Genomic DNA, 14762 nt, shown 5'->3' on the forward strand with positions numbered 1-14762 from the left:
GCCTATTAGCCGGGTCGGAATGATCGGAATGAATCATATTGCTGCTATCCTCGTGTATTCCACTTACCTCCCGGCTGGCTTGACGCTCAAGTATGTGAATGCAACTGCCCGTAGGCAGTACACTATATAAGACTTTTGATCAAGCCTAGCTACAGGTTATTATGCGGCGGAACCGAGCAACTTCGCCCCATATATATAACTGTTTCCCCTTACATAAAGTTGCTCCTACCTGCGGTTCCTTGGTACGTACAGTCTTGCCATGGCTCTCCACGAAGCCGATGTCGGACTGGTCCACTTCCCCACTAGCCTGGCTACCACTCCAATTCTTCATTCAGAGCCAGACCAGGACACACTTGTTCCCTCATTCCTTGATAATTCGTCAGACATACCTCCCTCCGGAAAAAATGAACAATCCTTTGACTTCAAGCAGGTACTCAGAGACCTCATGAAACAGCAAGTGTTTTGTGGCGATTTTATTAGATTATCCAATTTAATATTTTCATTATCTCTCCTTCAGCCGTCAAGATGAAGGAATAAAGGATCGCCAACTTGGTGTCATGTTTAAGGATTTGCGTGTCGTTGGTGCGGGTTCGCGCACCTCGCTCCAGCCCACCGTGGGCTCGCCTTTCCATCCCTCAACGTTTCTGGCCAAGATAAGGGGAATTCGCAATCCCTCAATCAGAGATATCTTATCTGGATTCGAGGGTGTGGTCACCCCTGGCGAAATGCTTCGTAAGTACAGGCTTTTCCTCCACTTCCGGTCTTGACCTTCCATACAGTGGTCCTTGGCCGTCCCGGCGCAGGTTGCTCGACCTTACTCAAGACGCTCGCTAATCAACGTGGGGAGTATCATGCTGTTGAGGGTCAGATTTTCTATGATTCATTCACCTCAGAGGAGATACATGACTCCTTCCGTGGCGATGTCACTTACTGTCCGGAGGATGATATCCACTTCCCGACGCTGACCGTCGACCAGACGCTCTCTTTCGCTGTTAGAAACCGTACTCCAGCAACTCGTCTTCCCGGTCAGACGCGCCAGGACTATGTTGAGGATACCACCACGATGCTTATGAAAGTTCTTGGTCTCTTTCGTTCGAAACACACCCTGGTCGGTAATGCTCAGATTCAAGGTGTTTCCGGTGGCGAGAGAAAGCGAGTTTCTATCGCAGAAACTTTAGGCTCTGCAGGTTCCCTTGGTACATGGGATAAGTAAGGTGTTATCATCTAAGATGCCATGCTTCTAATTCGTTTCCCATTTAGTTCTACTCGTGGGCTAGACTCCTCAACTGCCCTTGAGTTTGTCCGCGCCTTACGGTGCATCACAGATATCAAACGCACAACGACAATTGTCTCCCTCTACCAGGCAGGCGAGCCATTATACAATCTGTTCGATAAGGTCTGTGTTATTGCGGAAGGGAAGATGGCCTACTTTGGTCCAGCAGAGTCGGCTAAAGATTATTTTATTGGTTTGGGCTTCGAACCACAAAACAGACAGACTACTCCCGACTTCCTGGTTGCAGGTAGGGTGTTGCAGCTATCTTATATCGTCTTATAATCATTATTATCAGTCACGGACCCGAACGGGAGGAAAATCCGCCCAGGACATAAGAGCTCTGTCCCACGAACGTCGGAGGAACTAGCTAGCTTTTTCATGGCTTCTGATCTCGGTCGTGAGAATCAGGAAGCCATTGAACGGCGCCGCGAGCAATATGTTGGCAATCATGAACACAAGCAGGCGTATCTGTCCAGCGTGGCCGCTGAACATGGCGACACATCTACTGTGTACATGACCTCTATTCTCCAGCAAGTCAGAACGGTCATGAAGCGCCGCGTACAAGTCATTATTGGTGATCAGTTCGAGTTCTTTATGCGACTGGCGTAGGTGGCATTTTTGTTTGACCAACCCTTAGTAACGTTAAGTGTTAGTTCCCAAATCTTTCAAGCGATAATTATGGGTACCGTCTTTCTGAACGTTCCAAATGACACCTCGGCCTATTTCCCCCGTGAAGGTGTTCTGTTCTTGTAATTATCTTCACCTGTCCTCATATAATTTAATTTGTGCCTCACTGCTCTTTTAGCTCCCTCTTCTTCAATGCTATTACATCTGTCGCAGAAATCCCTTCGCTTTTCTTCCAGCGTCCTATTGTGCTTCGTCACCAGAAAGCCGCGTTACATTACCCTTTTATTCAGAGTCTCGCGCACACTATAATCGATATTCCAGTCACATTAGTCGTCCAACTTGTGTTCGTTGTAACACTCTACTTCCTGGTCGGGTTGCAGCGTTCTGCCTCACAGTTTCTGTAAGTTCTTTAAGCCGTCTGTTCCCCGCTTTGACACTCACCGTGGTGCACGACAGCATTTTTTACCTCTTTGTCTTCTTAATGTCACAAACCATGAAAACATTCTTCAGAGCTATTGCTGCAAGCTTTAAAACTCGTCCTAGCGCAATAGCTCTTAGCGGTATTTCCATTCTCTTGATGTCACTCTATGGTGGGTACACGGTTCCTTGGCCAACTGCTCCAAGTGGCTTGCGGTGGATCATGTGGTTAAACGTACGTGATCCCTTGTATGATGCTTCCGCTCGATATCAATATTGCTGTCTCAGCCATTGTGGTGGGCGTTCGGTGGACTTGTTGTGAACGAATTCCATACGCTCGACGGAGCTTGCTCTACTCTTGTTCCACAAGGTTTGGGGTACGAGAATGTTTCACTCGCAAACCAGGTCTGCACAACTGTCGGGTCGCAGCCCGGGCAGCTTCTCGTTGACGGCAACATCTATGTTGCATTGACGTTTGACTTTTGGTATAGTCAACTTTGGAGGGTAGGGCAGTCACTCTGTACTTTACGAATGGCTCATGACACCACCGCAGAATTTTGGTGTCCTTTGTGCCTTCTACCTTGGGTTCTTGGTCGTTCTCCTAGTTGCCACAGAATTCAACACCTCGTTTGCCTCAGACAGTGCTGTCATTCTCTTCAAGCAGGGATCTTGCGCTGTCGATGGGAATACTAAGGCCCTTGACGAAGAAAAGGCTGATGCAGAGTTTCATTCTAAATCCCTCTCCCAGATAGCTGATCCCTCGACTTTCGACAATCTCGAGAAGGTTGAGAAGGTTGAGGACCTCTTCACGTGGCAGCACCTGCAATATGAAGTCCCCGTTGAAGGAGGGATGAAACGGCTTCTCGATGATGTCACGGGATTTGTTGTCCCCGGAAAACTCACCGCATTAATGGGTGAATCTGGGGCTGGCAAGGTATACCTTCCTATAATACCAGTCGTGCATGCCATTTACTTGAATGCTTGTAGACAACGCTCTTGAATGTTCTTGCACAACGTGTCGGTGTCGGTGTGGTAATTGGTGAGCGATTCTTTGGCGGACAGCCGCTCCCCATAGACTTCCAGGCTCAGACGTAAGTATCGTCTTAATTTTTCCGATCTTACCTGACTGTCATGTTTAGTGGTTACTGTCAACAACTCGATACCCACCTTCCCGAGGCGACTGTCCGTGAAGCGCTCCTTTTCTCTGCTAATCTTCGCCAACCACAATCAGTTCCTCTCGCTGAGAAGGAAGCATAGTGCGTACGATTTCTGCCCATGATTAGCCCACACCTAACTTTCCACTGCAGCGTTGACAAGTGCCTTCAAATGTGTGGTCTAGAGGAGTATGCCGATGCTGTTGTTGGCTCTCTCGGGGTTGAGTATCGTAAACGCACCACCATTGCAGTGGAGCTTGCTGCCAAGGTTTGAACGCAAACCCTTCAAGCTACACTTGTACTGAGAGACCAACAGCCCAAACTTCTACTCTTCTTGGATGAGCCGACGTCCGGCCTCGATTCGCAATCTGCCTGGGCTATCGTGCATGTACTTCGCGAGCTTGCTGACCGTGGTCAGGCCATTCTCTGCACGTGAGTGCCATTTTGACATGTGGGTTTTTCGATGTTTATGAGCTGTACCAGAATCCATCAACCTTCGGCGGAACTCTTCCAGGTCTTTGACAGATTGCTGCTCCTTCGCAAGGGTGGACAGACAGTCTACTTTGGCGACATTGGCGAGAACTCGTCGACCATGTTGAACTACTTTCAGCGTAATGGTGCACCACGCTGCGGCTCTGACGACAATCCGTAAGTAGGGTACAATCATACGGGTCTTGTGCTTACCAGGGATTTGAAGGGCGGAATACATGCTTGATGTAATAGGTGCTGGAGCAACTGCAGTCTCTACCACTGATTGGTACAATGTCTGGAAGTGCTCACCAGAAGCGGCGCAGCTTCAAGATCATATCAACGACTTGCATGAACAGGGTCGTTCTCACCCACAGCAGCTTAGCGCTCGGTACTCTGTCTTCGCCACCTCGTGGTTGCACCAGTTTGTTGCGCTCACCCACCGGAATTTCCAAGCATACTGGCGCAATCCTGCGTATATTCGCGCCAAGTTTTTGCTTAATATCGCTGGCGGTCTCCTTGTGGGTTTTACATTCTTTCACGCAAATGACTCGTTGCAGGGAACTCAAAATAAGCTGTTCGTAAGTATATCAATTTAGATTCTTCGTTTAATCACATTCTCACTCCTCTTTAGTCAATCTTTCTCTCCCTTGTGCTCTGCGTTCCCCTCGTCCATCAGCTCATGGCCGTCTACATCGACATTCGCACAGTGTACGAGATACGTGAACGTCCCACTAGAATGTATAATTGGACTGCTCTCGTCATGTCTCAGGTTGCCGCTGAGCTTCCTTGGAACGTGACAAGTTCGGCGATGTTCTTTTTATGCTGGTACTGGACCGTTGGATACCCCACAGACCGAGCAGGCTACACGTTCCTCATTCTCTCCATCGCCTTTCCGTTCTACTATACCACGCTTGGACATGGTATCGCGTCCATGTCGCCAACCGCTCCAGTTGCATCTATATACTTCACAACTCTCGTTATCTTTATCCTGATCTTGTGAGATACACACTTTGAGCCACGCCAGTTCATGCCTAACAATCCACCAGTGATGGTGTCATCCAGCCGTTCTTTGAACTGAATTGGTGGAGATGGATGTATAGGGCATCTCCTTTCACGTACATCATCGAGAGCCTCCTTGGTCAAGGTTTGTGAATGATTTCCCGCCGAATAAACGTGCTCATGTTAATCCTCGTAGCCATTGGCAGTCAAGCTATTCTCTGCTCCTCCACGGAACTAGTCTCCGTCAACCCGCCGAAAGGTCTGACCTGCGGCGAGTACATGGATCCGTTCATTGAATTCGCTGGTGGCTACCTCACAAACTCCGGAGCTGCGGAAGGCTGCCAGTACTGTCCCTACAAGACCACTGACCAGTATATGTACTCGAGGTTCAATATCAAATACAGTGATCATTGGCGCAACCTGGGCATTATCTTCGGATTCGTTGCGTTTAACGTGAGTTACTGCCGGATGTTGCTCAGATCTCATACTGATGTACCTTCTGTAGACCATTGCGATTTTCTGGTTCACGTATTTCATGCGCATTCGCACTGTCAGCGTGTTTACTTCTCTTAAGCAGAAGTTAGCTCGTGGCAAATAGATTGCAATTCGTGGATACAACATGCCGCTTAAATGCACTCACGGGACTAGAATCAAACAGATGCACATTGCACACATGTCATAAACTTTTCGCGTTTTCGGTCACGGGATACAGTGTTGGTCCTTGCTCGCTCGTTGTAACAGTAGCGCCATTAGGCGTCCAATACACTTTCAGACTTAAGCTTTCTCACTCTTGTCCAAACCCTTGCAGCACTCATTTATTTGTTATTACTTCAGGCCTTCTGCAAGGCCTTCGACCGTGTACTTTACAACCCGTTCTTTTCCTTAGTCTTTTCACCTCGTCTTCCTCCGAGTACTGATTGGCTTAAATACCGTACTTACTCGTAACGTTACCTTATTTCTGGACCCCCGAATCACAGACTTTCATTTGTCATTCGACAGAGAGCATGGCCAAATCTTGCTGGAAGGATTCGCTTACCTAAGCGCCAGAAATTGCCGGGGCCTGGTATTCAAGTTGTCAACTGCGTTGCTACTTGCAGAACGGGAGCTACGCTTCATGGAGAGAATGCGAACGTCTCCCGCAATACTCAATCCTCATTCTGAAGTCCATTAGATCAACTTGAAGGCCTGGAGACTGCCATTGAATCCGAGTCGACCGTCGCATGCCACTGACTCACACCCGTTCTAGACTAGTAACGGTTCCGATGCTTGCCCTGCAGATAAAGAAGTACAGGCATACCCTGAGTCAGTGAAGTGACCCCTGAACTTTCATGAAATCTTTGACGTCCACTGGTCCATCCTCTAGATTTAGGGGTTGCGTCCGGATCCAACATCAGGATAAACTGTTGTAGCTCTCCAAGGCGTTGACCTGAAACACGATAATATTAAATGGACTAAAACACCCTTATTCGAGCGGGGGGATGTTGCGGTGAGTCACAGCATCATGCATCAGTAGCTGTATGCCACAATTTGACTTCCATCTAACTGTTTGATCGAGGATGGTCGGACAGCTGCCATCGGTGATTTCTTACTACTAGTACTTTTCCTTGCGTTTTTGGATCTCTGGACTCTCATTGTGTGCGAGAACGCTACATGAAAAATTTTCTTCCTGTGCAACGTTGCTCGTATCTTGCTTCATGCTCATATATTCCCAGAAGACGCGCGGGACATTGGAGCGCAATACACTGCCGCTCGTGAAGACCCAGCCCGGGACATGTAATTGTCAGATCCATTCATGAGTTTGATGGTTAGGTTTTACCAAAAATAAACTTGGCGCCGTTATTCCATCAGAATTCCGCGGCTTACATGTAAGCTCCGCATCGGAGCAAGTTATCGATCACCGGGTATAACCACACCCATGTTCGGATTATGCAGGGTTGTTCGTCTTACATCAAGCAAAGATCGATGTATTTTTGTGAGTCCGTTGACACGGTGGGATACTTTTTGACGTTGACCTGACAATTTTACTACTATATACGTGGGATCCTTGCATTCGCTGCGATATCATGTCTTCTTGCTGGAGCCGAACTTTTTTCAGCTGCAGTACGCTTTGGGCACTTCGGCGAGTGTATGTCAATCCGAGAGTTCTATCATAGGTAAGGAGTTGCAACTCCTTAGCTTGTTTGACTTTGGGGGGATCCTTCACGTGAACCACGTCGGTGATCGTTCGAGCACTAGTGACTGTCCATGCATCCCTTCTGATCTTCGGGTATGTCTTACTCACCGATGCTCGCTTCTACACTCTGTATAAAGGATAGCTCGTGTATGAGTATTGAGCGTTCATCACTAATTTTCGGGTTTGACTTTCTGCGTTATTTGCTGCTGCCATCACTGTCATGTTCCTCTCCATCATTACACTCGCTTGTGTTCTCAGCATTTTTGCTCATGCTGCTGCCTCACCCACAAAGCGTGATGTGAGTGTATGTGAGTTCACCGAGTATCGAACTCCCCATTTTCTAACTGATGATGTGGTCTAGTAATCGACAATATTCTTAACAACGCTACCGTGAATGCTTTGGATCAACGTAATGACTTGATTGTTAGAGTCGACGTTGACACTAGTAAGCATTTATCTATTTTGGCATCCCTCCTAGCTAAGTCTTTCATAGGAGATGTTCTAGATACTGTCAATTTCAGCCAAAAGCGCGATGATGACGGCTTGGTTAGCGTTGACATTGGTCAGTACCGTCTTTATTGGCATATTCGACGGTATTTCATTCAGACGTCGATAACCTTCTTAACAATGCTAGCATAAGTGTATTGAGTCAGTAAAAGACGCTCGATTCATCCGACGAGTCGTCGAATGCCAGATTTCCACTGGTGTGCTTAGCCTAGTAGCTTACCGACTGCTATCATACTTGCATGTAATACTAGTGTCGCCACGTATGCCTTCTGTCGTTATTTACAATGCAATGTGTTTGATCAGTCTGTATGCGCAAAATACCTTACTACCACATTTTTCATGACACGGCGCAGGACTCAAGCTGGTAGGTATTAAGAAGACAATCGAGTGCTCGTTTCCATCAAGGTGCATGCAAGACCTTCCAATGACCGGTATTATCAAACAGGTATAATATAAGTCGTGCAGTAAAGAATTTCTGCGCAAGAAGCTATAACGGTCTACCTGTGCTATACCACGAGTGACTTCGATATATGCGAGGTAAGTGAAGCAAACTTCTGCAGAGTTACATACATAATAAGTTATATACTTGCAAATAATTTGAAATGTTAGGACGACAACAGATGGACTGAAACACAGTATGCTTGCCAGTACAACAGTCCGAAGGGTATACAATTAAAGGGTCTTGCAAAGCCGCAAGGACAACTCTTGCTGTCTGGTATAAATATTAAATTTCGGATGTCCCTCCTGGGTATTGCTTATGAGCGCTACACAAGCCAAAAGACTTTTTACACTCACTTGGCGCGGGACACGGAAATTTAGAACAATAGTCGTCGATCTGCAATTGCATTTCACGCAAGGCTGGCCTGCCTAGCTTCCTGAGGGACATTCCAATAGGGCCAGTTACAGGGTCCATGATGCGCTTGTTCTGTGAACCGAGAATATCTTCGAGATCGTAAGTGAAAAAATGAACATGTTAGCTATGAATCAAGGGATGTTTGAAACAGAAAAGAAGCTCACCACGAGTATCAGGAGCATAAACTTGAACCCAAGCTGGCATTGATAAAGGCATACAAAATGCCATCTCAATAACGAAGAAGAAACTGAAAAAGAGTGTAAGGAGAGCTGAAGTGCGCATTCTGCTCTTAGACGATAATTCTGCAGGAGATCTGAGGGGTGAGGAAACGTTAAAATCGTAAGTGCGGAGTAGGTCACTTATATGCTAATTTTTATTTCGTAAATGACGCTATAGTTGTCCGGATCCCAAAGAAAGATGGCTTCCATTCGGACTGACGGCTGCCGATATCGAAGTGTAGGACAATCTTCTTGTAGCAAAATGAAGAGACCGATATTTTAGACTCAGATTACAAGTAAGTATATCACTTACTTACGGTGTAGGGACGTTCGCTGTTTGGAGAGACTCTGAGAGAGAGAATTTCTGCATACTGCTACAAAGAAAGGAAACTGTTCAGACGCAGTGCCCTATGGGCGGCGTTAATGCGGTAACGAATATAAGTTGGATGTGTTGGTGCGTGAGTCAACTTACCAGGTTCGTATGGCGTCCGAGTTGGGTACAATTTATAGAAGATGTCACTGCTGGGAGAAACAGGTCAGAAGCTTTCCAAGAAACTGAAAGTCCGGCAGTCCTAGCGCAACCTTCTTTGCAAGACTTCTTGCCACAAAAACCTCCCCAAGATCCATACTACTTATTTGTTTGACGAACTTTAACCAACTGGGGTATGGAAATTTCGTAAATGTGTGAATCCACTGCGATGCGCGCCCTCCAAGATATTTGGTCCGAGTCGTTTCCCCATCCTAACTGTGTCACTCTGATCCGTAGTACTCCAGTTAGCTCAAGTGGTTGTTGCAACTGTATCTTCTATGGTGAAAGTACATTTATAAATGTTTGAAAGTGTGCGTGCAAGCCGGACCCGGACCCGGACCGCACTTTCGAGAAACCAATTCCGAGTCCCGACTGGTCTTGACTAAGCGACCGCTGACAAGTCTACCAGTAAACGTTGTCGTCTCCTTCTAAGCTCCAAGTACATATCTGTTACATTGATTGAATATCATAGGCATATTATCCATCTTCAACAGAAGGCTAGTATTGCCCATCAACGGCTTGTCGCGCCTCCACTCCCAATACATCCAGCATTTTGTTCTTGGACCGCACTGCCGCCCTTCTTTGCCTTCTCCTCTCCATTGGCTGTTCCTCAGCTTCGTCTTGTGCAATCAAAAAGTCCAGGTAAGCTCGTTCCGCTGGACGAAGCATGTCGTCGAACGAGTCGTCGGAATAGAGTCGGAGTGCCGGAATTTCCTCTGCGGGTGATGGCTCAAAATTAGTTGTGTAGCAGAGTGGCACCACTGGCGGAACATCCAAGGGTCCAATCGTTTCACCAAGCCGCATTACTTGGGCATATTGCTGAAGGACGGTATTGGGAGGTGTAGCAAACGGATTTTGAACGTCCCAAACAAAGCCTCTTGAACCGTGGAATAGATCTTCCTCTTCATTATTTCCTGATATATATTTGCCTGCAAGAGGTGTTTCGGTCTCTTCAATCTCACCGGGTTCCAACGACGAGCATGCACCGTTGTCGCTGATAGTAGTCGACAATTCTTCGCCTTTCTCCACGGGTGGCCCGTTTGAGCACAAGGGTCCCAAGACCACGCGTTGCGTATACTCCCCAGCCACTCCACGCTTCTTGCTCTTCTCTACTAAATCCATCCCCATACCTGAAGCAAGCCCCAGGCCCTTAGGTGGCTTAAAGATGGTCCACAGCGCTTGAATTGTGACCACGTGCACGCTTTGCACCTATGAGGGCCATCATCTCTGCCAGCGTATCGCCAACTTGGGGATCCTCTCGGTTTCCGGATGGGACTTGAGCAGGTCTCCCCTTCTGGTCCACGTGATTGCGTGTGAGTGTAATACCGAGGATCTTGGCAGCCTTGTGATCTGATTTACCAAAGGCCTTTCGCTCGGCGGGGGTGAGTCTGTTTGTAGCGGAGGGTGCCAGAGCGTCGGTGATGGTCGTCGAAGTAGCGCTACCGGAGCGCGTCATGACTGGTTGGATGGACATGTTTTCCATAATATTGCAAGACTGAAGTCAAGGAAGAAACTCGCAAAGTGGAGTGATCGATTTGTGTTGACCTCCATAGACACTGCGAGGCGCATCTTATATCCCGAGTACTGTGGACGGCTTTGGCGCGTTTGACCGTCCACAGTGCCTATAATGGGTCAGTGTGCAAACCTAGTGGCATGTGTCTTTGTTCATCTCGCTTTGATTGCCGATTTTGACAGGTGGTCCACAGCACTGTGGTCTATCACTGGTCTTCAGTGGCATGGGATGTGTGTTGTCTTGAGTGACGATAGGTTGTGCGAAAAGTGTTGAATCCTTCGTAGCTGATACGATGGGTAAGCGATACGGCTGAATATGAGAATATGATACTGATCATCTATGCAAGTTCCCCGCAACAGAGCCGCATCGGTCACCCATGTTAATTTCGTACCGACAGATGTTGAAACATTTGCATGACTGTAGGACATGATTCACTTCTATTGCTGCGCCGCTCTGGCAGGTCAATCTCTACTCACCAGCACATATGATCCAACTTCCTAAATGTTCCTCGCTAAATCAACTATACCCCTTATGACACTACACTGTTGGTGCGTATATCTTCAATGATTGGACATATCTTACAGTGCACCAACACTATTCGAGTTCGTTGGACAGCGACAAAACTTATTCTGGGGGACCTTGTTCAGTGCCGTGTTTCGTCATGTACGATCATTTTATAATGGTTCAGACAAACTGGTATCTTCAAAGACTTCATGACAATCCAATCGTTTGTTACTGTGGCGTCGAAGATGTCTCAGATCGATGCCCTGATTTGAAGGAATTCGATGTGGTGGCATTGCTTGTTCGGCTTAGCTTATGATTGCTAATTATAAAATCATGGCTTCTGAGGTTTATGGCAGATACATTTCTCGACAGATACTAGCGAGGCGACAAGCCCATTCCCGACTGAAACAACGAAGCAAATGTCTTGATTGGTAAGCCTACTTGTACTAGTGTGGTCTCACAGGTGAGCAACTCAAACCCTATTGCCACCATTCTGAGCGAATATGGATCAGCTCATCGCGCCTGGTGCGAGTTTCAGAATCTCCCAATTTGTGCAAGCGCAGATATCCAAGTTACCATTTTCGGATGTCAAAGACCCCTTTATAAGGCGAACAAACGTCTCAGTTCCAATAATACTTCCTGCCCATGCATTCCGCTCATATTCTCGCTGTAGCGACCTCGTGTATTATTTCCCTGATTGCCGCTTTGCGCCTGAGTCGCAGACGCGTCTACCCTTTGCCTCTGCCGCCTGGCCCTCGTCGTTTACCATTTCTGGGTAACGCACTGCAATTGGACACCAAACGACCTTGGCTCACATATACTGCGTGGGGGAAGATATATGGTGGGTGGACCAAGGTCTCTTGAAGCACTTGGATTTAATTCTATCCCTTGTCATAGGCAAAATCATTCACTCTCGCATCCTTGGAATCGATATGATCATCATAAACTCTGAATCGATCGCGCGGGAGTTGTTGGACAAGCGGTCTGGAATCTACTCGGATCGCCCCGTCATTCCCACCAATGAAATGTATGTCTTATTATCATCCAGCCTACTCTTGATCAGTTGACGAGACAGGGCTGGACTGGGTTTCAATACTGTACTCCTTCCGTATGGCGAGACTTTGAGACAACATCGCAAGATTTTCCATCAAGTGCTCAGGGCCGAAGCATCTGTTTCATACCACGGGATGTACTCTCGCCATGCGAATGAACTAGTCTTCGATCTCTTGAAGGCCACCGGTGACCTGCAGAAACCCATTCAAGCGTACGTCCCTGATTCAGTGACATTGTAACATCTGATCCAGCTGACAATCACACAATTGTCCCAGATACACGGCATCGCTGATCATGGCCGTGACATATGGACACCCTGTTCGCGGAACCCAAGACCCATTCCTTGCCCGTACGCAAGAACTCTTAGATATTGCCAGACATCTTCTTTCTCCCGAGAGGGCTGCCATGTTCACAGCCTTGCCTTTCCGTGAGTACGCCAATGCTATCGACGACGTCGATTTGAACGTTTGGCATGTCGGTTGCAGTTAAAAAGCTGCCAGTTTGGTGCTTTCGTGGAGCCTATGCCCTGATGGGACGCTGTAGAGAATTATGCCAACAGCTTTTAAACGAGCCCTTTAACGAGGTGAAGGCACAGATGGTACGTTTGCGCATCGTCGATGAACGATTTACATAATCTGCTTGCCTGTAGGCAAATGGCACCGCTTCACAATCACTAGTCGCTGACTTCCTCAGTCAAGCCGACGACGGTGCTGACGAAGAAACGATGAAAGCCGTTGCATTGATGGGGTACATAGGTAATTGTTTTTTTAAGGACACCGGATTCATTATTTGACACGGATATGGCGTCCTAGGGGGCATAGACACGGTGAGCCATTAGTTTAGGGAATCTTTATCATTTCTTCCCTTACCTTGATTTCCCGCAGTCTACATCTACATTGCATGTATTCTTGATGGCTATGATGCTCTATCCCGACGTCCAGGCCAGGGCTCGTGCCGAAATCAATCAGGTCGTGATGCACGATAAAATGCCATCCATTGATGATAGACCATCGTTGCCATACCTTGATGCCGTTCTCCGTGAGGTTCTAAGATGGTATCCTCCCATACCCCTAGGTCGGTTCAGTCATGTGCCTTGGTGTTTACGCAATTGCGTAGCTAACTCTTTGCACAGGAATGGCGCACGCAACAACAACTGATGATACTTACGGCGGGTACTTCATACCCAAAGGTTCGTCATATGAGTCGTGGTTACATCGCCTTATCTATAGTTCAATTAGGTACGGTGGTGATGGTTAATCAATGGTATGTAAGATACAGTGCATCTAGATGCTTGAGCTGAGCATGACTTAGGGCACTGTCTCGGGACGAGGACATATTTCCTGATGCATCGCGCTTCGATCCCACTCGCCATCTCACAGCTGATGGGAAGCTGAAGGACAATTTCGTCCACCATTTTGCCTTTGGTCATGGCAGGTGAATACTTTATAGTTGGTATCATTTTCAATTGTTCACCGACTCGTACAGGCGCGTTTGTCCTGGTAGGATAACTAATGATTCATCAATGTTGGGGATGACATACTTATGCCCTTGGCAGGTCGTTTCTTTGTAGAGAACAGTCTGTGGACTGCAGCGGCTGCGGTACTCGCCGTCCTGCGCATCGACCATGCCAGAGACTCAAACGGAGACAAGATTGAGGTAAAGCCGGAAATTTCCACCGGCTATGGTGATGTAAGTGGCCTCGATGTACGCGCGAGATTTAACTAAATTTAAATCCGAAGTCGCCCGGAGCCTTTCCAGTACTCGTTCGAAATCGCGAATTCAGCTAGAGAAGGACATCTTCGAGCGATGATGAATTTGAAATAAACAGTTGTTTACACTGTGGCCCATCAAGTACATGGGGTGTACAAATATTCTTGGTATGTGCAATGTGAGCTAAGCGTTGAGGCCGGAGGTTTTGTGATCTGTCTCTGTCGATATTGACAATGGGAATTACTTGTATCGTCTACTGCCAAAATCTCGTGAACCCCGTGGCACCGTCGTTATCGCCACACCCCTGATCCCGACGGAACGACTTATTTGACTACGGGGGACTGTTGCAATGCCTAGATGCTGGACACATGCATCTTATTTCAATTAAAAATGATCATCATCTCGCGCTGAATTTAGCTCTCAGTATAACTTGGCACGTACGTTTTGTCATTTATTCTGAACAATTAGTAACTGAGTGGCTGAGTAATAGGACAGCTTACAAGAAGAAAATTAGCATACTCCGCTGTGATATATCGACACAACACAGCTTGAATTAATTCAGGAGCAGGTAGACTCTTAAAATTATATGTGCACAAGGTTCGTCGGTGCAAGTTGACATGGACATATCACTGATTTGAACGTTAAGAAGTCAAGTTGGCGTCATAAAGCCGCGTTAAATCTGCGACAGTTCATTATCATTTTGGCGTCAAGGAAACGGGGATAAGTACGTACTGCAGGCACCTCAAGATCCACTACTCGCA

The 14762-nt window shown here is 47.3% G+C and overlaps 5 protein-coding genes across 5 annotated transcripts; 3 read left to right on the plus strand and 2 right to left on the minus strand.

The window, feature by feature from the left end:
• The first annotated feature begins 255 nt into the window (after window positions 1-255).
• On the plus strand, window positions 256-5945 carry DFJ58DRAFT_814295 (ABC-2 type transporter-domain-containing protein). Its single transcript, XM_041391645.1, has 23 exons — window positions 256-291; window positions 346-349; window positions 377-453; window positions 518-732; window positions 780-1209; window positions 1261-1520; window positions 1569-1878; window positions 1927-2022; window positions 2079-2300; window positions 2357-2552; window positions 2606-2821; window positions 2871-3251; window positions 3305-3408; window positions 3457-3573; window positions 3625-3733; window positions 3761-3764; window positions 3786-3903; window positions 3955-4119; window positions 4169-4520; window positions 4574-4938; window positions 4989-5086; window positions 5138-5394; window positions 5447-5945. Exons 1-23 carry the CDS (start codon window positions 260-262, stop codon window positions 5537-5539), a joined length of 4221 nt encoding a protein of 1406 aa, XP_041238044.1. The 5' UTR covers window positions 256-259; the 3' UTR covers window positions 5540-5945.
• Window positions 5946-6839: 894 nt separating this feature from the next.
• DFJ58DRAFT_814306 (uncharacterized protein) lies at window positions 6840-7915 on the plus strand. The gene is made up of 4 exons (XM_041391646.1): window positions 6840-7422; window positions 7476-7559; window positions 7608-7676; window positions 7721-7915. The coding sequence occupies exons 1-4, from the start codon at window positions 7335-7337 to the stop codon at window positions 7768-7770; spliced, it is 291 nt and encodes a 96-aa protein (XP_041238045.1). The 5' UTR covers window positions 6840-7334; the 3' UTR covers window positions 7771-7915.
• Window positions 7916-8208: 293 nt separating this feature from the next.
• Window positions 8209-8919, minus strand: DFJ58DRAFT_131691 (uncharacterized protein). Its single transcript, XM_041378793.1, has 4 exons — window positions 8834-8919; window positions 8639-8787; window positions 8417-8563; window positions 8209-8365 (listed from the first exon to the last, which is right to left on the minus strand). Exons 2-4 carry the CDS (start codon window positions 8754-8756, stop codon window positions 8346-8348), a joined length of 285 nt encoding a protein of 94 aa, XP_041238046.1. The 5' UTR covers window positions 8757-8787; window positions 8834-8919; the 3' UTR covers window positions 8209-8345.
• A 351-nt stretch (window positions 8920-9270) lies between these two features.
• On the minus strand, window positions 9271-10695 carry DFJ58DRAFT_917208 (uncharacterized protein; the record flags this gene model as incomplete). The annotated part of the gene is made up of 2 exons (XM_041395516.1): window positions 9271-10351; window positions 10431-10695. The coding sequence occupies 2 exons, from the start codon at window positions 10693-10695 to the stop codon at window positions 9720-9722; spliced, it is 897 nt and encodes a 298-aa protein (XP_041238047.1). The 3' UTR covers window positions 9271-9719.
• Window positions 10696-11883: 1188 nt separating this feature from the next.
• Window positions 11884-14078, plus strand: DFJ58DRAFT_846113 (cytochrome P450; the record flags this gene model as incomplete). Its single annotated transcript, XM_041393247.1, has 14 exons — window positions 11884-12079; window positions 12136-12265; window positions 12314-12502; window positions 12567-12718; window positions 12777-12889; window positions 12941-13046; window positions 13104-13117; window positions 13176-13365; window positions 13424-13480; window positions 13530-13554; window positions 13603-13725; window positions 13777-13790; window positions 13847-13980; window positions 14031-14078. 14 exons carry the CDS (start codon window positions 11884-11886, stop codon window positions 14076-14078), a joined length of 1491 nt encoding a protein of 496 aa, XP_041238048.1.
• Window positions 14079-14762: the final 684 nt, after the last annotated feature.

The sequence above is a fragment of the Suillus subalutaceus genome (assembly GCF_016647625.1).
Source record: "Suillus subalutaceus strain FC151 chromosome Unknown DFJ58scaffold_160, whole genome shotgun sequence".
Lineage (NCBI taxonomy): Eukaryota > Fungi > Basidiomycota > Agaricomycetes > Boletales > Suillaceae > Suillus > Suillus subalutaceus.

Excerpts from the sequence above, each read along its gene's own strand:
- DFJ58DRAFT_814295 (XM_041391645.1), top strand. The coding sequence starts at position 260 with ATGGCTCTCCACGAAGCCGATGTCGGACTGGT. Across the intron at positions 3,904-3,954 it reads GGTCAGGCCATTCTCTGCAC|AATCCATCAACCTTCGGCGG; the intron begins GTGAGTGCCATT and ends GAGCTGTACCAG. Across the intron at positions 4,521-4,573 it reads GAACTCAAAATAAGCTGTTC|TCAATCTTTCTCTCCCTTGT; the intron begins GTAAGTATATCA and ends ACTCCTCTTTAG.
- DFJ58DRAFT_131691 (XM_041378793.1), bottom strand. The coding sequence starts at position 8,756 with ATGCGCACTTCAGCTCTCCTTACACTCTTTTTCAGTTTCTTCTTCGTT. Across the intron at positions 8,564-8,638 it reads TTATGCTCCTGATACTCGTG|ATATTCTCGGTTCACAGAAC; the intron begins GTGAGCTTCTTT and ends ACGATCTCGAAG. Across the intron at positions 8,366-8,416 it reads ATTTCCGTGTCCCGCGCCAA|GAGGGACATCCGAAATTTAA; the intron begins GTGAGTGTAAAA and ends AGCAATACCCAG.
- DFJ58DRAFT_814306 (XM_041391646.1), top strand. The coding sequence starts at position 7,335 with ATGTTCCTCTCCATCATTACACTCGCTTGTGTTCTCAGCATTTTTGCT. Across the intron at positions 7,423-7,475 it reads AAAGCGTGATGTGAGTGTAT|TAATCGACAATATTCTTAAC; the intron begins GTGAGTTCACCG and ends GATGTGGTCTAG. Across the intron at positions 7,560-7,607 it reads TAGAGTCGACGTTGACACTA|GAGATGTTCTAGATACTGTC; the intron begins GTAAGCATTTAT and ends AGTCTTTCATAG.